The sequence below is a fragment of the Pleurodeles waltl genome, chromosome 4_2 (genome assembly GCF_031143425.1).
Source record: "Pleurodeles waltl isolate 20211129_DDA chromosome 4_2, aPleWal1.hap1.20221129, whole genome shotgun sequence".
In the NCBI taxonomy this organism is placed as follows: Eukaryota; Metazoa; Chordata; class Amphibia; order Caudata; family Salamandridae; genus Pleurodeles; species Pleurodeles waltl.
Genome location: NC_090443.1, coordinates 530,964,368 through 530,983,195, shown reverse-complemented (window position 1 = coordinate 530,983,195; position 18,828 = coordinate 530,964,368). Strand labels below are relative to the sequence as shown.

General features: G+C 48.7%; 1 protein-coding gene across 1 annotated transcript in view; it reads right to left on the bottom strand.

The window, feature by feature from the left end:
- The window catches only part of SHCBP1L (SHC binding and spindle associated 1 like), a 1,202,144-nt gene that overhangs the window by 127,987 nt on the left and 1,055,329 nt on the right, over window positions 1–18,828 (bottom strand). The window contains exon 8 of the mRNA XM_069233348.1: window positions 18,473–18,723. Within this exon, the coding sequence (XP_069089449.1) occupies window positions 18,473–18,723 (251 nt within the window). The remainder of the gene's footprint in view (window positions 1–18,472; window positions 18,724–18,828) is intronic.

Below are 18,828 nucleotides of genomic sequence, written 5' to 3'. Positions count from 1 at the left end.
TTGGTGGTTTTCTTTGGACAAGTGGAATCACTTGCTGTGAGGAAATGCCTCCTTGGCATGGTTACCTCCTAACCTTTTGCCTTTGCTGATGCTAAGTTATGATTTGAAAGTGTGCTGGGACCCTGCTAACCAGGCCCCAGCACCAGTGTTCTTTCCCTAAACTGTACCTTTGTCTCCACAATTGGCACAACCCTGGCACTCAGGTACGTCCCTTGTAACTGGTACCCCTGGTATCAAGGGCCCTGATGCCAGGGAAGGTCTCTAAGGGCTGCAGCAGGTCTTATGCCACCCTAGGGACCCCTCACTCAGCACATGCACACTGCCTCCCAGCTTGTGTGTGCTGGTGGGGAGAAAATGACTAATTCGACATGGCACTCCCCTCAGAGTGCCATGCCAATCTCACACTGCCTGTGGCATAGGTAAGTCACCCCTCTAGCAGGCCTTACAGTCCTAAGGCAGGGTGCACTAGACCACAGGTGAGGGCCTATGTGCATGAGCACTATGCCCCTACAGTGTCTAACCAAACCTTAGACATTGTAAGTGCAGGGTAGCCATAAGAGTATATGGTCTGGGAGTCTGTCATGCACGAACTCCACAGCACCATAATGGCTACACTGAAAACTGTGAAGTTTGGTATCAAACTTCTCAGCACAATAAATGTACACTCATGCCAGTGTGCAATTTATTGTAAAATACACCCAGAGGGCATCTTAGAGATGCCCCTTGAATACATTCCCGACTTCTAGTGTAGGCTGACCAGTTTCTGCCAGCCTGCCACACACCAGACTTGTTGCTGGCCACATGGGGAGAGTGCCTTTGTCACTCTGTGGCCAGTAACAAAGCCTGTACTGGGTGGAGGTGCTTCCTCTAGGACCTGAAGGAAGCGAACCTCAGCGCAGGAGAGACCCCCAGGCGACCCTCTGCCTTGCCCAGGTGCTGGCTGTCCCTAGAAGCCCCCCCGTACCTGCCTGCACCGCTAGAGTGACCCCTGGGTCCCTCCATTATTTCCTATCTAAAACCCGATGCCTGCTTTGCACACTGCACCCGGCCGCTCCTGTGCCGCTATTGGTGTGTTTTATGTGCCTACTTGTGTCCCTCTCAGTGCTCTACAAAACCCCTCTGGTCTGCCCTCCGAGGATGTAGGTACTTACCTGCTGGCAGACTGGAACCGGAGCATCCCTGTTCTCCATAGGAGCCTATGTGTTTTGGGCACCTCTTTGACCTCTGCACCTGACCGGCCCTGAGCTGCTGGTGTGGTAACTTTGGGGTTGCCTTAAACCCCCAACGGTGGGCTGCCTATGCCCCAGGACTGAGACTTGTAAGTGTTTTACTTACCTCCTAATCTAACCTTTACTTACCTCCCCCAGGAACTGTTGATTTTTGCAGTGTCCACTTTGAAAATAGCTTATTGCCATTTCTACAAAGACTGTACATGATATTATTTTCATTCAAATTTCCTAAAGTATCTAAGTGAAGTACCTTACATTTAAAGTATTAACTGTAAATCTTGAACCTGTGGTTCTTAAAATAAACTAAGAAAATATATTTTTCAATATAAAATCTTATTGGCCTGGAGAAAGTCTTTGAGTGTGTGTTCCTCATTTATTGCCTGTGTGTGTACAACAAATGCTTAACTATACCCTCTGATAAGCCTACTTTTCTGCCTTCTTTCCCAATTCTTAGGGAAAGGTCAGATCTGAGTCTACCATGTACCGATGCATCAAGTCAAACACACAATTATTCAAAATATGCTCTCTCAGGATTAGATTATACAGGCTTTCATAGTCAGTCACCTTATTGCCATGTAACCATCCCTCCAAGGCCTTCACTGAACAGTCTACAAAGTCTGTCCAGTCTTGAGAGGACTCTTTTTTGGTATCTATGAACTTTATCCTGTATTTTTCAGTGGTTAAGCCAAATTCATCTCAGAATGCATCCTTCAAAACGTAAGGAGCCTATCCCTACCCTTACCAGTGAAGGAGAGCCACAAGATAGCAGCCCACTGCCTTTGAGGGACCAACTGTACCATACAGGCCCTCTCAGGTGCAGCAAACCACTTATTAATGTCATCCCCATCCTTGTAAGGGAGGACTATCTTATGCAGGTTCCTAGAATCTTGTTCTCTTACAGGATTACTATCAAGGACTCTGCTGCTGCCACCATGGGGAACTAACCCCAACCTCTACCTTTCCCTCTCTCCATCTAGAGATTCCCTGTCTAAGGCCAACTGCTGCTGTCTCAGCTTCAGTCTGGCCTCTTCCAACCTCAGATTTCTGAGTTCCATCTCTAGGGTGTTATCCTCCGGGTGGGAGGCTTGGGAATTCTGAGACACAGAGGAAATGTGGGAATTGGCAGAAGTGAACCTGTCTCTAACTGGCTAGACTCTAGTTACCTGGCCTTTTGGAGTGAAAGGTGCCCTACTAGTGTTTGACCCCCTCCCACTACCAGTGTCACTAGGTGGCCTGTTAGTTGGCAGGTCTTTGGATGAACCCTCCCCAGAGTCCTCAGGGCCCTCCCCTGATTCTTGCTGGGTACCCCCCTCCTCTACCTCATGATCCTGGGATGGGCCAGACTGGTTCTGGTCACTTTCTAGGAGAAGGCTAAGGAGAAGATCTTTGGTAGGGTTCTTACCAATGTTTAAACCTCTTTCTATGCAGAGACCCCTAAAACTTTTAGGGCCATATGTACGAAAGCTTTTTCCCATAGACACAGAATGGGTAAAATCCTTTCGTACATCTGGCCCTTAAAGTTGAAACTCTCATATGTTGCCTTAACAACTGTGGGAGTAAGCTCTACTGCAGACATGATAGAAAAGGTTTAGGACAGAAAGAAAAAGTTTTAGGAACTCTGAAAGAACAGAGAAAAAAACTTTTTCAAACTTTTTGAAAACTTTTCAGAAACTTTTGAGAAAGTTTTAGAGAAGGACAGTTAAACTGTGTGGTTCAATGTGTATATCTTGAAGTATTTGATATGTGTTTTTCTAATGAAAAGCACCAAATGACAAAGTGGTAAAGCAGTGACAAGTATTTATCCCACCGCTGCACCACCAATGTAGGAGGCTGGCCTGGCTTATAGTGGGTACCTTGTGGTACTTACACCTTGTGCCACGTCCAGTTATCCCTTATTACTAGATTAGAGGTGTTCTAGCAGCTTAGGCTGATAGAGGTAGCTATAGCAGAGCAGCTTAGGCTGAACTAGGAGACATGCAAAGCTCCTACTATACCACTTATATCACTTAGCACTACATCATAAGAAAACACAATACTCAGAGTTACTAAAAATAAAGGTACTTTATTTTAGTGACAATATGCCAAAAGTATCTCAGAGGATATACTCCCTTAGGAGGTAAGTAATATACACAAAATATACACACACAAACCAAATCAGGTAAGTAAACAGTTAGAAAAGTAGTGCAAACACTGTAGAACACAATAGAATGCAATAGGGAAAAATAGGCCTAGGGCCAACACAAACCATATACTTCAAAAGTAGAATGCGAACCACAAATGGACCCCAGGCCTAGTGTAGTGTGTAGTGGGTCGCTGGGAGTGTAAGAAAACACTAAGGGTGTCCAAGATACCCCACCCCAAGACCCTGAAAAGCAGGAGTAAAGTTACCCTACTACCCCAGAAAGACAGTAAAGTCGAGATAGGGGATTCTGCAAGGACAACAACTGACTGCAAAGCACTGAAGACGGATTCCTGGACCTGAGGACCTGTAAAGGAAGGGGACAAAGTCCAAGAGTCACACTAGTGTTCGGGGGGGCAGGAGCCCACTAAACCCCGGATGAAGGTGCAATAGGGCTGCCTCAGGGTGGAAGAGGCCGAAGACTCTGCAACAATGGAAGAGGCCAGGAACTTCTCCTTTGGTCAGAAGATGTCCCATGGCATGCTGGAGGATGCAGAGTTGTTTCCACGCAGAAAGACCGCAAACAAGCCTTGCTAGCTGCAAGTGTCGCGGTTGGGGATTTTGGGTGCTGCCAGGGCCCAGGAAGGACCAGGAGGTCGCCCCTTGAAGAAGGAGACAGAAGGGGCGCTCAGCAACACAGAGAGCCCACGCAGAAGCAGGCAGCACCCACAGAAGCACCTGAACAGGCACTTAGAAGATCTGAGGACGACGGTCGACTCAGAACAACAAAAGAGGGTCCCACGACATCGGAGTCCAACTCAACGAGTTGGGCAATGCAGGACGGAGTGCTGGGGAACTGGGCTAGGCTGTGCATGAAGGAAGCCTTGCAAAAGTGCACAGAAGCCCTAGCAGCTGTAGTTCACGCAGTACACAGGATTGCTGTCTGGCGTGGGGGGCCAAGGACTTACCTCCACCAAATTTGGACAGAAGGGCACTGGACTGTCGGGGACACTTGGACCCAGCTCCTGTGTTCCAGGGACCACACTCGTCAGGATGAGAGGGGACCCAGAGGACCGGTGATGCAGAGGTTTGGTGCCTGCGTTGGCAGGGGGGAGATTTCATCAACCCACGGGAGATTTCTTCTTAGCTTCCAGTGCAGGGTGAAGGCAGACAGCCCTCAGAGCATGCACCACCAGGAAACAGTCGAGATAGCCGGCAGGATGAGGTGCCAGATTTTTATGGTTCTGTGTTAACCTGCATGCAGCCTATTGGCTAATAATGCTCCATTGTTTTCAATGTAGTTTTTTCTCTTTTTTCACTGATGTTGCTACTGCTTCTTTCCCTGGGCACAGCTATGGGGCTTTGGGAAGTCTTTTCTCGTATTGTAATTTGAAAGGGACTGTTTAAAAAAAATAAAAAAATCATAGAAGCATTTTAGCCTGTTTATGAATATAGTCTGCATTGCTGTTGTACACACATATACATGAGTTTGGTATGAAAATTGTCTACTAAAATTGTTATATAAATATATTTTTCGTGCATATTTCATACTTTTACATGTGTGTATTTTAAGTATGCTCCGGGGTCCCCGCACAAGGGTGGGAATATTCAATGTTTATGACTACTGATGAGGATCCCCTGGAAGACAAACCAGGAAATCAAATTCCTGCAACCTACACAAAGAAGAAGGACTGCTGACCTGAAGGCACTGCAGAGACGACGGAGATGACAACTGATTTGGCCCCAGCCCTACCGGCCTGTCTCCAGACTAAAAGAACCTGCACAGCGATGCATCCGACAGGGACCATCGACCTCTGAAGCCTCAGAGGACTGCCTTGGACCGAAAGGACCAAGAAACTCCAGAGAACAGCGGCACTGTTCACCAACAGCAACATTTTTGCAACTTTGAAGCAACTTTTAAAGAACTCACTCTGCCCGTCGGAAGCATGAGACTTCACCCTCTGCACCCGACGCCCCTGGCCCTAGCTCCAAAGAACCAACACCGCAGAGAGGACTCCAAAGCGACTGCGACCTCGTGAGTAACCTGAGACGACCCCCCTAGACCCCACAGCGACGCATGCAGAGAGGATCCAGAGGCTCCCCTGACCGTGACTGCCTGGAACAAAGAACCTGACGCCTGGACCAATCACTGCACCTGCAGCCCCCAGGACCAAAAGGAACCAAACTCCAGTGCAGTAGTGACCATCAGGAGACCCTCTGTCTAGCCCTGTCAGTGGCTGGCCCGAGAAGCCCTCCTGTGCCCTGCCTGCACTGCTAGAGTGACCCCCGGGTCCCTCCATTGATTTCTACAGAAAACCCGACTCCTACTAAGCACACTGACCCGGCCGCCCCTGTGCCGCTGAGGGTGTGTTTTGTGTGCCTCTTTGTGTCCCCCCCCCCCAGTGCTCTACAACCCCCCCCCCCTGGCCTGCCCCCCCCAAAGACGGAGGTACTTACCTGTTGCTAGACTGGATCCGGAGCACCCCTGTTCTCCATAGGCACCTATGTGTTTTGGGCCCTCCTTTGACCTCTGCACCTGACCGGCCCTGTGTTGCTGATGTGGTGACTTTGGGGTTGCCTTAAACTCGAAATGGTGAGCTGCCTTCGCCCAGGATACTGAAATTGTAAGTGCCTTACTTACTTCAGAAACGTAACCTTACTTACCTCCCCCAGGAACTGTTGAATTTTGCACTGTGTCCACTTGTAAAATAGCTTATTGCCATTTTAACCTATACTGTGTATGAAACTGCTCTAATTCAAAGTTCCTTACTTACCTGTGTGGAGTACCTTGCATTTTATGTATTTACTTCAAATCTTGAATCTTGTGGTTCTAAAATAAATTAAGAAAAGCTATTCTTCTATATAAAAACTATTGCCTGGAGTTAAGTCTTTGAGTGTGTGTTCCTCATTTATTGCCTGTGTGTGTACAACAAATGCTTAACACTACCCGCTGATAAGCCTACTGCTCAACCACACTACCACAAAATAGAGCATTAGAATTATCTAATTTTGCCACAATCAACCTCTAAGGGGAACCCTTGGACTCTGTGCACACTATCTCTCACTTTGAGATAGTATATACAGAGCCAACGTCCTACATTGGTGGATCAGCAGTGGGGTCTAAGACTTTGCAATTGCTGGACTACTCGGCCAATACCTGAACACACAACTACATTTCAAAAATTGTCATTAGAAACTGATTTTTGCAATTTCAACTATTTTCCTAAATTTTTAAAAGTCCTGCTAGGGCCTTGTGTGAGTCCCTGTTAGCATTTCTTTTAGAGTTTAAAAGTTTGTAAACGTTTGGATTTAAGTTCTAGAAGTAGTTTTTAGATTCTTAAAAAGTAATCCCAACTTTTAGAGTGATAATTTTTAGCACAGATGAGATGGTGGTGGAATTCAACCTCTCCCCTTACCTGCATCTAAGGATGTCAGAGTTAAGGACTCTCTGTAAGCTAAAAAAGATAACAACTGGGTCCAACCATACCAAAGTAAAGCTCCAGGAGCTTTTGCCAGAGTTCAAAAGGGACCACCCCTCTGAGGATAATCCTTCAGATGGGGGAAGTTAGTGAACAAGAGGATGAATTCCCCCCTCCTGTCCTAACCAGGGTTCCTCAAACCTTGACTCCACAAATCATAGTCAGAGAGACTGGTTCTTCCACAGGGGAGACCAGTACCTCTGGAAGCGAAGCATTGAGGGCAGCCTCAATGAAGATGACCTCATGTTAGCCAGAATGGCCAAAAGACTGGCTATGGAGAAACTGCTCCTAGCCATAGAAAGGGAAAGACAAGAGATGGGTTTAGCTTCCATCAATGGTGGCAGCAACATAAATAGGGTCAGAGAGAATACTGACATCCTAAAAATCCCCAAAGGGATTGTAACTAAGTATGAAGATTGTGATGACATCACCAAATGATTCACAGCTTTTGAGAGGGCTTGTGCAACCAGAAAAGTAAACAGATCTCACCGGGGAGCTCTCCTTTGGGAAATGTTCACTGGAAAGTGTAGGGATAGACTCCTCACACTCTCTGGTAAAGATGCAGAATCTTATGACCTCATGAAGGCTACCCTGATTGAAGGCTTTGGATTCTCAACTGAGGAGTACAGGATTAGGTTCAGGGGGACTTCAAAATCCTCGAGCCAGACCTGGGTTGATTTTGTAGACTACTCAGTGAAAACACTGGATGGTTGGGTAACTGGAAATGAAGTGCAGGACTATGTTGGGCTTTATAATTTGTTTATGAAGGAACACATTTTAAGTAACTGCTTCAATGAAAAGTTGCATCAATATCTGGTATACCTATGCCCAATTTTTCCCCAAGAATTGGGAAAGAAGGCAGACCACTGGGTCAAGACTAGGGTAACCAAAACGTCCACTGGGGGTGACCAAAAGAACGAGTTACTTACCTTCGGTAACGACTTTTCTGGTGGATACATTAGCTACCTGTGGATTCCTCACCTAATGAATACTCCCATGGCGCCAGCATTCGACGGAAATCTTCTTACTAGTCTCTGCACGTCGACGAGGACGTCACTCTAGCCCACGCGACGCCGTCTGACGTCATACAGGCAATAAGAGGTCCTCGACGACGTGCGGACGTCAGTACCAATCATTTTTTACGTGCATGAGAACAACCAGAGCAAGGCAACATCCCATTACATTGTAAAAATACACAACATTGCATGAATAACTGTAAATCTTTTATATATATATATATAACTCTCTCTTTTTTTTTTTTAAATATATATACACATCAAGTATATACACAAAGATATATACATATATACATATATAAATATAATATATATACAACATCTATTGCACCCTCAAAGACCAAGAGGAGCGTACTCAAGGATTACTTGGTAAGACCAGAAAGGCAACGTGGAGGCGGGTGGGACCGTGAGGAATCCACAGGTAGCTAATGTATCCACCAGAAAAGTCGTTACCGAAGGTAAGTAACTCGTTCTTCTGATGGATACAACTACCTGTGGATTCCTCACCTAATGAATAGAGTCCCAAAGCAGTACCACGCCTGGCGGTGGGTGCCTAAATGGTCAAACCAAGAAATCCTGCAGCACTGACCGTGCAAAATGGCCGTCCCTTCTAACCTCAGAATCCAAACAGTAATGTTTTGCAAAAGTGTGAATTGACGACCAAGTTGCGGCCTTGCAGATGTCGACCACAGGAACACCTCTGGCCAAGGCCGAAGTGGCCGACTTAGCTCTGGTGGAATGAGCTCTAATGCCCTCAGGAGGATCCTTCTTTGCCAAAGAGTAACAGATTTTAATGCAAAGAACAACCCACCTGGATAGTGTTCTCTTGTGGACTGCCTTTCCTCTCCTCTTGCCCACGTATCCAATAAACAGCTGATCCTCCAGCCTGAAATCCTTTGTTCTATCAATAAAGAAGCTCAACGCTCTCTTTGGGTCTAGACGGTGCATTCTTTCTTCCTCTTTGGAAGGATGAGACGGAGGATAGAACGTGGACAAAGTAATTGCCTGAGCCAAATGGAAGGGTGAAACAACCTTCGGGAGGAAAGCAGCCTTGGTCCTCAACACCACCTTATCCCCATAAAAAGTTGTATAAGGGGGCTTTACTGATAAGGCCTGCAACTCACTCACTCCCCTTGCTGATGTTATAGCTATCAGGAAGACTGTTTTTAAAACCAAATACCTTAAGGGGCAAGAATGCATAGGTTCAAAAGGGGACCCCATAAGGAAAGTCAGGACCAAGGACAAATCCCATTGCGGCATAATGAATGGCTTTGGAGGATATTTATTTAGAAGACCTTTCAAGAATCTAATAACAATAGGGGATTTAAATAAAGATGGTTGGTCTGGAAGACATATGAAGGCTGACAAGGCCGATAAATAACCCTTAATGGTAGCCACTGCACAACCTTTCTGCACTAGAGACAGAGCAAAAGACAACACGTCCGATAGATGAGCATGCAAAGGATCAATCTGCCTCTCTCCACACCACGCAACAAATTTAGACCATCTATTAGCGTAGATAGATTTAGTGGAGTGTCGCCTGGCCGCTAATATAACATCCACTACCTCCGGTGGGAGAGAGAAGGAACTCAGGTTGCCCCGTTCCGTCTCCAGGCATGTAGGTGCAGACTCTGGAGGTTGGGGTGTAGAACCTGCCCCTGCGACTGCGAGAGGAGGTCTGCCCTGAAAGGGAGACGGAGCGGAGGGCACATTGAGAGTTGGAGAAGGTCGGAGTACCATACTCTCCTTGGCCAATCCGGAGCTATTAGGATGACTAGAGCCCGGTCCTGGCGAATCTTCCTCAATACTCGAGGAATCAAGGGTATGGGAGGAAACGCGTAAAGCAACTGGCCGCACCAGGTTATTTGAAACGCGTCCCCCAACGCTCCCTGCATTGGATACTGGAGGCTGCAGAATAACGGACAATGCGCGTTCTCTCGAGTGGCAAACAGATCTACCCGAGGAAACCCCCACCTCTGGAAGATTAAACGGACTTGATCTGGATGGAGACGCCACTCGTGGTCTGCCGAGAAATGGCGACTGAGACTGTCCGCACGCACGTTCAAGACTCCGGCCAGATGGTTTGCTAACAAGCAAATCTGATGGTCCTTTGCCCAGGACCATAGTCGAAGAGCTTCTCTGCAGAGAAGGTACGACCCCACTCCTCCCTGCTTGTTTATGTACCACATCGTGGTAGTATTGTCCGTTAGGACCTGTACCGACTGACCACGAAGGGAAGGGAGGAAGGCCTTGAGAGCCAGACGTACAGCCCGTAACTCTAACAGATTGATGTGAAACATCTGTTCCTCTGGAGACCAAAGACCTTTGATATCCAGATCCCCCAGATGAGCTCCCCACCCTAGAGTGGAAGCATCCGTTATGACTGTGGCCACTGGTGGCGACTGCTGGAACGGCTTTCCTTGTGAAAGATTGTTGCTTGCAATCCACCACTTCAAATCCACAGCAGCATCTCTGGAGATCTTGACAGTACCCTCTAGATCCCCTTTGTGCTGAGACCACTGCCTTCGGAGGCACCACTGAAGAGCCCTCATGTGCCAGCGAGCATGCGTGACCAACAGAATGCAGGAGGCAAACAGACCGAGCAGACGAAGGACCTTGAGGACTGGAACTACCGCTCCATTTCGAAACATTGGAACCAAATCCTGAATATCTTGAATCCGCTGAGGCGGAGGAAAGGCCCGACCCAATGTTGTATCCAGTACTGCCCCTATGAACAGGAGGCGCTGAGAGGGCTCTAGGTGAGATTTGGGCTCGTTCACCAAAAAACCCAGGTCGAACAACAACTGGGTTGTTGACTGCAGATGATGCGACACAAGCTCCGGGGACTTGGCTTTGATCAACCAGTCGTCCAAGTAAGGGAATACTGCTATCCCCTTCCTTCTGAGTTCTGCCGCAACCACCGACATCACCTTCGTGAAGACTCGAGGTGCTGAAGTAAGACCAAACGGAAGGACCGCAAACTGATAGTGCTGCGATCCCACCACAAACCGGAGATACTTCCTGTGTGACTTGAGTATCGGGATATGAAAGTAAGCATCCTGCAAGTCGACAGACACCATCCAGTCTTCCTTGTTCAACGCCAAAAGCACCTGTGCAAGGGTCAGCATCTTGAACTTTTCCTGCTTGAGGAACCAATTCAAGATCCTCAGGTCCAGAATTGGTCTCAAACGACCATCCTTCTTGGGAATCAGGAAATACCTTGAGTAACATCCTCGACCCCTTTCCTGCTCTGGGACCAACTCCACCGCGCCCTTTGAAAGGAGGACTTGTACCTCCTGTTCTAGCAACAGGAGGTGTTCTTCTGAACAATAAGAAGGGCGGGGCGGGATGAGGGGCGGGAACTCCCGAAAGGGAAGGGTGTAGCCTTTTCCCACAATACTGAGAACCCACGTGTCTGTTGTAACAGTCTTCCATTTCGTGAGAAAATGCTGTAATCTTCCCCCTACAGGAGAGGAGTGAGTGGGAAATGGCGGAAGCCTAAGGCTGCTTCCCCTGCTGCACCCCGCCAGAGGATGAGGAAGAGGCAGAGTGCTGCTGAGAGGCTCCTCTGGTGCGGACCCTACCTCTCCCCCTAAAAGATCTATAGGGATGGGAAGAGGCAGGTTGCTGATATCTTCCCCGAAAGGAAGAGGAGGAAGAGCCACGCCCAAATCCACGAAACCTCCTGAAAAAACTGGAAGAGGCCGTGGCAGAAGGAGCTTGGAGCCCTAACGACTTAGCCGTGGCCCTGCTTTCCTTAAAACGTTCCAAGGCCGAATCAGCCTTGGCCCCAAACAGTTTGTCCCCATCAAACGGGAGATCCAACAATGTGGACTGTGCATCCGCAGAAAAGCCCGAGTTACGGAGCCAGGCCTGTCTCCTTGCCACCACAGTTGTGCCCATTGCTCTGGCTACCGAGTCGGTGGTATCCAGTCCCGTCTGGATAATCTGGGTCGCAGCAGCCTGGGCATTTGAAGCAAGATCCAAAAGACCCTGGGGAAGCTCTGTAAACGATGAGGAAATGTCATCCATCAGAGCATGAATATACCTCCCAGGATACAGGTTGCATTAGTGGCTTTTAACGCCAGACTGCAGGACGAAAAAATCTTCTTGGACTGCGCCTCTAGTTTCTTAGAATCTCTGTCCCCAGGCACCGTCGGGAAAGAACCAGGCGCTGACTTGGATGAACAGGAGGCCTGCACTACCAAGCTCTCCGGCGTAGGGTGCCTAGATAGAAAACCAGGGTCAGTCGGAGCCGCCCGATACCTCCTGGCCACGGCTCTGTGAACTGCTGGGGAAGATGCCGGCCTCTTCCACACCTCTAACACCGGATCCAGCAGAGCGTCATTAAATGGCAAAAGAGGCTCCGCCGCAGCTGAGGCCGGATGTAACACCTCTGTTAAAAGGTTTTGTTTAGCCTCCACCACCGGCAAAGGCAGGTCCAAAAAACTAGCTGCCTTCCGTACCACTGCATGAAAGGAAGCAGCCTCCTCAGTATATTCTCCCGGAGACGAAAGATCCCACTCAGGGGAAGTGTCCAGCCCACTGGCCGACTCCAGACCACGCAGCCCATCACCCGAGTCCTCTAGCTCTCCTTCCTCCAGGGCTCGCTGGTACTCCTGCTCCTCTAATACACGGAGAGCACGTCTCCTCGAATGAAGTCGTTGTTCAATTCGCGGAGTCGACAATGCCTCCGCCGAAGTCGAAGATCGGCGCCGATCTTCAGAAGCCACCGACGCCGCGTCCGGCGCCACAGGTAACTTCGGCGCCGACGAAAGAGCAGCTGAAGCAGATGGACCCACCGGAGTCACAGGCCGAAATCCCGACGTCGACGGGATGGAAATCCCCGGGGCCAATCCTTCTGAAGCCACCGGAGCGGCCACCGGCGCCGACACTGGCGCCGAGCCCACGTTCCCAAAAGGGAGAAAGGGCATAAAGGGTGCCGGCCGAAGAGGCGCAGGATCACCCAAAGAAAAGGCCAAAGGCCCAGCCGGAGCACCCCCTGGAGCCATCTGTTGGAAGATGGCATACATCGCATTCAAGAATGCGGAACTATCGGCTCCAGGGGTGGGAAAAGCCGGATACTGAGGTGCCTGTCTCGGAGGCGACCCCGACGCCGGCCTCGACGTCTGCGCCGGAGAAAACACCTGAGGCTCCAATACCTCAATCACCGATGCCTGTCCAGGTGAAGTTGGAGACGCCGGAGAGGGCAACGGCGTCGAAGGATGCGGCGTAACCGTGGGACTAATCTCCCATGTCCTTCGGCGCCGATCCGAAGAACTGGAACGAGTCTCCTTCGAATGGCGCCGGGAGTCTCGATGACGCCGATGTCTTGGAGAAGAAGACTTCTTGTGATGCTTCTCCTTCGATTTTGCCATAAACAGCTTCGCCTCACGTTCTTTGAGGGCCTTCGGATTCATGTGCTGGCATGAATCACAAGTCGAGACGTCGTGGTCGGAGCTCAAACACCAAAGGCAATCGGAATGAGGATCCGTCACCGACATCTTGCCTCCACACTCACGACAAGGCTTGAATCCAGACTTTCTCTGCGACATTATTACCACAGCGAAAGACTACGCAGCAAAAATACACTGTAACCACAAAAGTAACAGTTGCTCCCTCGAAGATAACCGTTTCGAATGCACGGAAAAAAGGGAACTGACGTCCGCACGTCGTCGAGGACCTCTTATTGCCTGTATGACGTCAGACGGCGTCGCGTGGGCTAGAGTGACGTCCTCGTCGACGTGCAGAGACTAGTAAGAAGATTTCCGTCGAATGCTGGCGCCATGGGAGTATTCATTAGGTGAGGAATCCACAGGTAGTTGTATCCATCAGAAGAAAGGTGTTACAAAGCCTCCCCAGGAGAAAGTGGGTAACACGAGAAATAAAGAAAAAGAGTCCTCTGTAGGTCCCCAGAAACCAGACCAGGTGGGGGGGCCCAAGACACAACCCAAAACAAAGGTGGGCACCAGGGTAAGAACTGGGATGCCACTAAGGCATGGTGCCAAAACTGTAGACAGACAGGGCACCACACCAAGGACACTTCTTGTCCCAAAAACAAACCCCCTAGCAAAATCCCCGGGGTGACCATTGTAGCCATTGGGGATGACTCCTTAGATGAGGAGGTCTTCATAGCCTTCAAATGGAAAAAGGGCCCAACAGGTGAGTTGGAGATTCCAGAGGGAAGTAGACACTTCCACCACCTACTGGTGAATGGACTCACAGCCACTGCCCTGAAAGACACTTGTGCCAGTCACACTATTATGCATGACAGGCTGGTGTTCTCAAACCAGTACATCCCAGGTGAGACTGCCAGAGTAAGAGTTAACCCAGACAGGGTCACTGATAGGCCTGTGGCTTGTGTGCCCATAGAAGTGGGTGGGACTTTTAGCTGGAGAAGGGTGGTTGTCAGTACAGACCTCCCCCTTGATTGTCTCCTTGGAAATGACTACCCAGAGGTTAGTCAGAGCCCAAGAGAGGAACTGGTCCTGTGCCAGTCCTCTCCCAAGGATTCTGGAGGTGCTGCCCCTGCAGTTATTGAAAGTAGGCCCCAGAAGAAAATGAAAGGAAAACCGTGTAGGAAAGGTGGACAACCTTTAGCAAAGGTTCCAGCAAGCTAAGGAGAGATTCTGCTCCTGCAGGGGAGAACTCCAAAAGTGGCACTGGTAAAGTCCAACCTGACCCACAACAAGTCCTGGCTAGTCAGGCAACTGTTAGGCCTGAGTGGGTGGCTCCTCAGCTAACAGAAGAAAGAGTGGAAGAAGGGTGTTTACTATAAGATGTAGTAACCCCCCACTCTAACACTGCAGACAGGCACCCTGAACCCAAAGAAGCCTGTAACTTAGCCCCTTCTCTTGTAGGTGAAGAGCTAAAGGTGTGGTTCTGGGCACTGACAGCTGTCAGTGGCCTTTGCTGGGTGTTAGCCTTTATAGCTGCACTGTCCTTGGCATGGTGGTCTGACCCCATGCCAAATAGCAAGTTAGCCCCCCTAGCCCTGTTGGTCATGGTGGGGTTACTCCTGTTATGGGTAACCTCTTTGGGTAAGCTAGGGATGACCCTGGCTAAGATAAGATTAGCAGAGGTGAATACCTCTAACCCCAAAATAGAGAGGATGGGTGAAGACATTAAAAGCACAGACAAGAGGCAATTCAGACTAGGTCCTATCACTGTGGAAGTGGGTAAGTTCCACAGAGGGAATGACCTGAACAGGAGGATGTACAGCAGAGTAGGCCCTGCAACAAACCAGCCTGTTTTCCCTACTCTCCCTCGCCTGACAGACTAGGAGAACTCTCCCAGCTTTGGCTGAATCTCCTGGCCTGTGGGGGGGGGGGGGGGGGGGATTGTGTAGGAAAATGTCTCCCTGTTGCTGTTACCCCCCACTTTTTGCCTGATATTGATGCTAACTTGACTGAGAAGTGTGCTGGGACCCTGTTAACCAGGCCCCAGCACAAGTGTTCTTTCACTTAAAAATGTACCATTGTTCCACAATTGTCACATCCCTGGCACCCAGATAAGTCCCTTGTAAAAGGTACCAGTGGTACCAAGGGCCCTGTGACCCGGGAAGGTCCCTAAGGGCTGCAGCATGTGTTGTACCACGCTAAGGGACCCCTCACCTAACACATGCACACTGCCATTGCAGATTGTGTGGGTTGGCGAGGAGAAAAAGGCAAAGTCGACATGGCATCCACTCGGGATACCATACACACAAAATACTGCCTGTGGCATAGGTCAATCACACCTCTAGCAGGCCTTGCAGCCCTAAGGCATGGTGTACTATACCATAGGTGAGGGCATAGCTGTATGAGCAATATGCCCCTACAGTGTCCAAGTCTCTTCTTAGACATTGTAAGTACAGTGTGGCCATATTACGTATATGGTCTGGGAGTTTGTTACTACGAACTCCACAGCTCCATAATGGCTACAATGAATACTGGGAAGTTTGGTATCAAACTTCTCAGAATAATAAACCCACACTGATCTTAGAAGATGCCCCCTGTATTTTTCCCAGTCCTTCAGTGCAGGACTGACTGGTCTGTGCCAGCCTGCCAATGAGAAGAGTTTCTGCCCTCCTGGGGTGAGAGCCTTTGTGCTCTCTGAGGACAGAAACAAAGCCTGCACCGGGTGGAGGTACTTCTCACCTCCCCCTGCAGGATCTTTAACACCTGGTGGTGAACCTCAAAGGCTCATGTCTTATGTTACAGCACCCCAGGGTTTCCCAGCTAGTGTCCCCACTTTTGGCGGCAAGGCAGGAGAGGATAATGAGAAAAACAAGGAGGAGTCACCCACCAGTCAGATCAGCCCCTAAGGTGTCCTGAGCTGAGGTGACCCCTACCTTAAGAAATCCTCCATCTTGTTTTGGAGGATTCCCCCAATAAGAATAGGGATGTGCCCCCCTCCCCTCAGGGAGGAGGCACAAAGAGGGTGTAGCCACCCTCAAGGACAGTAGCCATTGCCTACTGCTCCCCAAACCTAAACACCCCCCTAAATTTAGTATTTAAGAGTGACCCTGAACACACGAAATCAGATTCCTGCAACCTACACAAAGAAGAAGGACTGCTGACCTGAAAGCCCTGCAGAAAAGACGGAGATGGCAACTGACTTGGCCCCAGCCCTACCGGCCTGTTTCCAGACTCAAAGAACCTACATAGCGACGCATCCGACAGAGACCAGCGACCTCTGAAGCCTCAGAGGACTGCCCTGGACCGAAGGACCAAGAAACTCCTGAGAACAGCGGCACTGTTCACTAACAGCAACATTTTTGCAACTTTGAAGCAACTTTTAAAGAACTCACTCTGCCTGCCGGAAGCGTGAGACTTCACCCTCTGCACCCGACGCCCCCGGCTTGAGCTCCAGAGAACCAACACTGCAGAGAGGACTCCCAGGCGACTGCGACCTCGTGAGTAACCTGAGACTATCCCCTTGCACCCCCACAGCGACGCATGAAGAGAGGATCCAGAGGCTCCCCCTGACCGCGACTGCCTAGAAACAAAGAACCTGATGCCTGGATCAAGCACTGCACCCGCAGCCCCCAGGACCAAAAGAAACCAAACTCCAGTGCAGGAGTGACCATCAGGTGACCCTCTGCATAGCCCAGTCGGTGGCTGGCCCGAGAAGCCCTCCTGTGCCCAGCCTGTACCGCTAGAGTGACCCCCGTGTCCCTCCATTGATTTCTACACAAAACCCGAGGCCTACTAAGCACACTGCACCCGGCCGGTCCTGTGCCGCTGAGGGTGTGTTTTGTGTGCTTGTCTGTGTCCCCTCCTGTGCTCTACAACCCCCCCTGGTCTGCCCCCCAAAGACGCAGGTACTTACCTGTTGGCAGACTGGATCCGGAGCACCCTTGTTCTCCATAGGCGCCTATGTGTTTTGGGCCCTCCTTTGACCTCTGCACCTGACCAGCCCTGTGTTGCTGGTGTGGTGACTTTGGGGTTGCCTTGAACCCCCAATGGTGGGCTGCCTATGCCCAGGAAACTGAACTTGTAAGTGCCTTACTTACTTCAGAAACTTAACCTTACTTACCTCCCCCAGAACTGTTGATGTTTGCAGTGTCCACTTTTAAAATAGCTTATTGCCATTTTAACCTATACTGTGTATGTTACTGCTCTAATTCAAAGTTCCTTACTTACCTGTGTGGAGTACCTTGCATTTTATGTATTTACTTCAAATATTGAATCTGGTGGTTCTAAAATAAATTAAGAAAATATATTTTCTATATAAAAACTATTGGCCTGGAGTTAAGTCTTTGAGTGTGTGTTCCTCATTTATTGCCTGTGTATGTACAACAAATGCTTAATACTACCCCCTGATAAGCCTACTGCTCGACACACTACCACAAAATAGAGCATTAGAATTATGTAATTTTGACACTATCAACCTCTAAGGGGAACCCTTGGACTCTGTGCACACTATCTCTCACTTTGAGATAGTATATACAGAGCCAACGTCCTACAGGGAGCATTAGAAAAGTGGGAAGGCAGATGGGCAAAGAAGAAGGATAAGAGGAAACGAGATCCACAAGAAGGGTCTGAAAGTGTACAGAAAGATAAGAATCTGGTAAAAAATTTACCAATGAGGGAGATTCTGTGGACTCTGTGCACACTCTCTCTCTCACTTTGAGATAGTACATACAGAGCCAACTTCCTACAATGATATGTTCAGTAACCATTGCACAGACATGCTCCATTGACAGGACTGCTTTCCCCATAAATTTATCCAGCACTGCACTAAGAAACTGAATGCAAGTGCAAGGGTCTACCACTGTCCACTATAGAACACACCACTCTGTGACATTCCACTGTAGGACACTAGACTGTATGATCCTCTCCACCACTCTACTGGATGTTACTCCACTCACCAACACTGAATTGTACGACACTTTACTGTACTGTATCTATTCTGTGCCACTAAATTGTACAACATGCTTCCCTACTCTATACCAGTGTACAACATTAAATTTAAAGAAACTGTAAAATGTCAAAGTAGCACCAAACGCATTAATAACTTTAACGTACAAGTAACAATTTCCTTATTGTCATTACAATAAGTTTTGAATCAGTTTTCACATGGTGACATTCCATCACTCAATTTTTTGAGGCCTGGTTATTGTATAATATTTAAAAATGAAATTACCTGGGCACCCGTAATCTCACAGTTTTTCATCGTTAAAGCAGCTCCAGTAAGAACACAAATTCCAGTTCCCTCACATTTCAAAACACAGTCTTCCAAAATCATGTGGCCGGACTCTACAACCACAATGCCATCAGAGGTTCCTCGCTGGACAAATGTGAGATGCATCAGATTCACATTTTGAGCTTTGGAAGCTACAAAGCTGTCATATACAGGATCAGAAACAATCACAATATCATCCCTTTTTCCAACTCCTAGATTAAGAACAAAAAATAGGATTTATTATTTGTCTTTTAAAACAAATTTCAGATAAACGCATGAGCCTTAAAAATAAAATAAAAGAAGCGGTGGAAAATGGA